We start from the raw sequence: 6,000 nt of genomic DNA on the forward strand, positions 1-6,000 counted from the left end.
TTACCCTGTGAAAGGATTACTATAAAATCATAAATTTTCGTGGGACATTAAATTTCGTTTTTTTTGTGGATAACAAGAATCCATGAAAATTAAATCCCCACGAAAACATTAATTAGGTATGATATAGATGGGGGAAAATCAGAAATCAGCGAAAATCAGAAATCAGAGAAATATAATGTCCTTAAAACAGGCTTGTATATGAAAACCACGAAATTTTAACTCCACGTAAAACAAATGATTCTACAGTATGTACAGATTGTAGTAAGGCTGCCTTTTGTAACTTGGAAGAACTTATTGTGTTCCACTACCATATTACAGATATTGTGAATGTATGTAGCACAAAGACAATAATGTCTATTGCAAACAAAGTTTCTTATGTATATTTGGACTGTATAATAATACTAACATTGATTGGCCTGTCACTCAAAAACATTGGAATCCGAATGTACAATTCAATATAATCTGAACACCCCTGGACTAAGGATTAAATACTTGTTAATTTACTAACACTTGAAAGTGTATTTTTGTATTGTACAGTTGGTGATATGTTCAGTACTTCTGGAACAAAAAACAACCGGGTTATGAGGATCAATCTATAATCAGTGGTGTTCTGCCACTTCAATTTCTACTGTTTATTCCGTATAGATTGTTGAATTCATTGATCTATTACCTACAGAAATCTTTGAAGGAATGTGTCATTTTGTTTCCAGTGATAAGCGTGCCTGAAGGAGACTTTTTCTTTGACTTTGTGCGACATTTGACTGACTGGATCAGGAAAGCCAGACCGAGCCGAGATGGTGAGTACGTAGGGGTATTTGGTTCAGGCATATTTCACATGAACATTCTCAGTGGTATAATTTCTCCACAATACCTGGTACTCATCAATGTCCCTCAATCCTCATCAGTGCCCCCAATCCTCAGACAATGCCCCTCAATCCTCATCAACACCCTGAGGTCAACACCCTTAATCTGCTAAACATTCAATCTTATACCTCCAGGAACAGTACCCCAGTTCACATACCAGGTGTTCTTCATGAAGAAGTTGTGGAGTAACACAATGCCGGGCCGTGACATCCAGGCCGACCGGATATTCCACTACCACCAGGTACACACCATATTGTCACCTAAAATTGTATTTTACTACGAACAAGTTCTGTATATTTCACTGCCCCCAAATAAGGTATACTTCACTACCTCCATAAAAAATACAGTCATCATCTAATAATACTCGACCACCAAGAAAGGTAATTGTCATTAATATATATATTTGACTGTCACCAGGTAATTAAGGGTGATTGCCTGTTATTTTACTGCCAACAGTAAATGTCTGATCATACATTTTTATTTCACTGTCATTGGGCAAGCCAAAATCACCAGGAATAACAAGTTTCATTCTGATTTATGTAATGAAATATATTTTTATGCATTATTAAAATATATTTATATTTTTAAGTAAATTTTCATTTTTTTTTTTTTTTTATGAATGATTTGTTTAATAAATTATGTGATTTATTATAATAATATTTTTATGTGATTTATTATAATAATATTTTTATTTCTAGGAGCTACCTAAATTACTAAGAGGCTACCACAAATGTAGTAAAGACGAGGCTGCTCAGATGGCTGCGCTAATATACAGGGTCAAATGTGGGGACAACAAGAGTAGTCTGGCCAACATCCCGTAAGTAACACTCCAAAGTTCTGGGCACCGAATGTTTAATCGTCATAGATAAAAGCAAGCAGTCTGTTTCAGCATTGCACATACAGAAAACTATAAGAATTGCAGGGACTTGCATGCACACTGGAACCTGCCCTGGACAGCATCAAAACTTTTTGTCTCGCCGCCACAAAGTGGATATTGCTTTTCCGGCGAAGGCGATGACGGCGTCAACATCAAGTTTTTGTGTTTAAATTAGTTTCTCTGAAACTATAAGTGCCACACCAACCAAACTTGGACCATCAATGCATCTTAGGTAGTACATCTCAGCCCATGCATCAAATGCTGGATGCTGCCTACCTTTCATGGTCCATTGACTTTGTCAGCATCTCCATCAACATTAATTGTTTGCGTTTAAGTTAGTTTCTCTGATATGTGCATTGATGGTCAAAGAGGGGCACAGACGAGACATATCAATCTGAATTGCTTGTTTAATAATCTGAGTTTTTTTTCATATTTTAAAGTTATGTTCTTTTATCACATTCAGTTTTAGGTCTTTGATTGTTAATCAATCAATAGCCTTTGATTGTGTGTGATGTTTGATTTTTAGCAGTTGTCAGTCTTTCATTTTGTGTGATGGTTGTTTTTTCACAGGCGGATGTTACGAGAGTTGATACCGGCAGATCTAGTGCGTGTTCAATCACCAGAGGACTGGAAGAGGGTAAGGTCCAGACCAGATTCTAAAGAATTGGGAAATATTATATATTTTCAATATTATAAGAAAAGAAAATTACAAAAGAGGGTAAAAATCAGAGGTGTTAGTGTAAGGGGACATTTTGGTTACATTGCTATTGGATTTTTTTCAAATTAATAATTTCTGATACCTTGCAAAAAACAAATTATAACAAAATATTTCATTGTGTTTGCAGGCTATTGTGAACTACTTCAACCGTGATTCACAGCGAACTCTCGAGGACCCCAAAGTAGAATTCCTTAAAATTATTTACAAATGGCCCACGTTCGGATCGGCGTTCTTCGAAGTCAAGGTACGTGCCACATGCATATCCAACTTTTTGCGGACAGACAATAAGACAACGTCTCACAATCTTGTTGATGTCGACTGATAAAGCTGACAGTTATTTCATGGACGTTGAACATAATACATACACAGTGGATGGCACCTTTATCATTTGGTAATAGATAAGTATACCAGAAATTAGCATTACACTGCATCATACAGCTGTTTTGTCCTTTTAGGAAAAAATGGCTTTACTAGTACTGTAGCTTTACCCCCAAAAGGGGACTGTAAGTGAAGGAAATGATCTGTCTAATTTGTGTTGGACATCTTATCATGTATGCACACATGTTGAGTCTGTAACTAAAGAGTATTCACTCGTAACTTGACATGTATTGCCTGCCTGTATTTATACAAAGACGTGACCGATACATTGTGGGATATTTCAACTTTTGTTCAAATAAAACAGAATGATAAAAAGCAAATTGCTTCGTCAACTTTGAAGCATTGTTGAAAATTTTATATATATAGTAAAACCTTGATAAAATGCCCCTTGTTTCATTGCCATCTTGTTTACTGCCAACAATTTCAGTGCCCCTTTTTCTTGTTTTCTTAAGAATTCCTTTATATATTTCCCTCACTTTATCACCAAACCTCTTTATAATGCCAAAATTTCTCCGGACGAATGGTGGCAGTATAACAAGGTTATGCTGTTTGTAACTATATGACTGTTGATATTATGTTTCTGATTTACTTCAATATCTCTGTTTGATGTTTTTTACAGCAAGCGACAGAGCCCACATACCCTGATGTTCTGCTCATAGCCATCAACAAGAACGGAGTCAATCTTATCAATCAACAAACCAAGGTATGGACGTGAAAGCAAAATATGTTTTAATACCATGAAAATGTTGTAACGAATATCTGGGGATAAAATCGGTAGATCAAAGCTGACATACAATATGTATTTTTGATTAAAATTTATGCAATACATCATTTGAATCACAATTGCCCATTTTTTTTTTTTTTACATATATTAATGTTTTGAAAAATAAAGAAATCTATATCACTTTCGGCCTCTTTAAGTCTTTTGCCGTCTCAAAGTTTTTGATGACTACAGAACAAAAAACAAATGAATTTCTCAAAGCAATGACCTGAATATGAAGTTCTGTATAAATGGTATAGATTATAGTGAGAGCACTCGCTGTGATCAGTGACATACATTTCTTATTTATTGTTAGGTTTTAAGAAAAGAGTTTAGGCAGGCTTTAGAAAGTGTCCAATTCATTTAGCATTGATACATTGTATTTATATATAAAACCCGTATTGTTCCTGTTGCAGGATATCCTGGCCACGCATCCTTTCACCAAGATATCCAACTGGAGCAGCGGTAACACTTATTTCCACATGACCATCGGCAATCTTGTCCGAGGAAGCAAGCTGCTGTGCGAAACATCCCTGGTAAGACACATGTTTGTACAGCTGGGTAGACTGAAATACTGTATACCTGGATATATTTGCCTTGTGAACCTTTCGGTCGTCACAGTTTAAATCCATATTAGCCCTGTGTTAATTTCGCCCCTCACATGCGATTACTTTAATACACAGTGTGATGTGTACTGATATTTGCTCCGGTGATTTTGCCCTCATTACGGGGAGTGAAAATTCACGAAAGTCATGAAAGTCTCATTCAAGGACAATACAACAGTATATTGAGGTACTGATTTCAATCAATGCAACATCAGAAAATCTCATTCTCTGGATCAATGATAAAGTCCAACTCTACCTAAAAACAGGGAAGAAGTGATGTACTATATATGCAACACTGACATTTACAAACTTCTGTTTTCAGGGATACAAGATGGATGACCTTTTGACCTCTTACATCAGCTTGATGTTGACAAGTATGAACCGTCAAAAACCATCGAGACACTAAAAAACCCGCAGTACAATGTGTACATTCTATTTCAAGACTTAGACACTTAAAAAAGACATTTTGGGGTCTCCAAAACTGTGAGGAAGTTTGAGAGGATGAAGATGCTTGTGTAACGGAATTATGTGTCAGCCATTCTTTCTGTGTTTCATATGAAGAGTTCCAATCTCTTTAAATCCGATGAACTTCACCCTATCCTAATGGTAGATATGGGGAACAGAAATGAATCATGTTAATTTGATATTTTTTTTTTGAAGGAGAAATTCTGTTATAAAACTTCTTTAGTCCCTTTTCATATTGTAGAAAATATTATTTATGTATGAATTTCATTCGTTCTTGAATGTAACAATGTCGACTAAAACCTATAATAAATATTTGATACTGAGTTCTACTTACGCTAGTGATAAATACAGCACAGATACAATATTTCGCGATTGTGGTTTATTATAGAAATATAACCATTTATTTTTTACCTAAGTAATCGTCTATTGTAACAAAGTGTCACTTTCCAGTACCTGCATATACTAAGGGCTTAGAGGAACTATGTGTGAAATTGGATCATGTGGTATCCGAGTCAATATACATCTATGGTTACCGAGTGTAGATACATCTATGGTAACCGAGTGGCGATACACCTACGGTAACCGATTGAAGATTCACCTATGGTAACCGATTGTACCTATGGTAACCGATTGTACCTATGGTAACCGATTGTACATATGGTAACCAAGTGAAGATATATACATATGGTTACCAAGTGAGGAAGTACCTATGGTTACCAAGCAAAGATACATCTATAGTTTCCAAGTGAAGATGTATACATATGGTTACCGAGTGAGGACATTCCTATGGTTTTCAAGTGAAGATGTACATATGGTTACCAAGTGAGGACATTCCTATGGTTTTCAAGTGAAGATGTACATATGGTTACCGAGAGAGGACATTCCTATGGTTTTCAAGTGAAGATGTATACATATGGTTACCGAGTGAAGATGTATACATATGGTTACCGAGTGAAGATGTATACATATGGTTACCGAGTGAAGATGTATACATATGGTTACCGAGTGAAGATGTACATATGGTTACCGAGTGAAGATGTACATATGGTTACCGAGTGAAGATGTATACATATGGTTACCGAGTGAAGATGTACATATGGTTACCGAGAGAGGACATTCCTATGGTTTTCAAGTGAAGATGTATACATATGGTTACCGAGTGAAGATGTACATATGGTTACCGAGTGAAGATGTATACATATGGTTACCGATTGAGGACATTCCTATGGTTTCCAAGTGAAGATGTATACGTATGGTTACCAAGTGAGGAAGTACCTATGGTTACCAAGCAAAGATACATCTATAGTTTCCAAGTGAAGATGTATACATATGG

At 35.9% G+C, this 6,000-nt stretch overlaps 1 protein-coding gene across 4 annotated transcripts in view; it reads left to right on the forward strand.

Annotated features, from left to right (window-relative positions):
• Positions 1 to 5,591, forward strand: part of LOC110451918 (myosin-VIIa-like) — a 68,198-nt gene extending 62,607 nt beyond the window's left edge. For all 4 annotated transcript variants that reach the window (XM_021500254.1, XM_021500184.1, XM_021500336.1 and 1 more), the window contains 8 exons: positions 711 to 797; positions 999 to 1,105; positions 1,563 to 1,681; positions 2,312 to 2,378; positions 2,587 to 2,703; positions 3,457 to 3,540; positions 4,014 to 4,133; positions 4,525 to 5,591. In XM_021500254.1, the coding sequence (XP_021355929.1) occupies positions 711 to 797; positions 999 to 1,105; positions 1,563 to 1,681; positions 2,312 to 2,378; positions 2,587 to 2,703; positions 3,457 to 3,540; positions 4,014 to 4,133; positions 4,525 to 4,608 (785 nt within the window). In that variant the 3' untranslated portion in view covers positions 4,609 to 5,591. The remainder of the gene's footprint in view (positions 1 to 710; positions 798 to 998; positions 1,106 to 1,562; positions 1,682 to 2,311; positions 2,379 to 2,586; positions 2,704 to 3,456; positions 3,541 to 4,013; positions 4,134 to 4,524) is intronic.
• The last annotated feature ends 409 nt before the right edge of the window (positions 5,592 to 6,000 follow it).

This window comes from Mizuhopecten yessoensis, unplaced genomic scaffold, assembly GCF_002113885.1.
Source record: "Mizuhopecten yessoensis strain PY_sf001 unplaced genomic scaffold, ASM211388v2 scaffold81, whole genome shotgun sequence".
In the NCBI taxonomy this organism is placed as follows: Eukaryota; Metazoa; Mollusca; class Bivalvia; order Pectinida; family Pectinidae; genus Mizuhopecten; species Mizuhopecten yessoensis.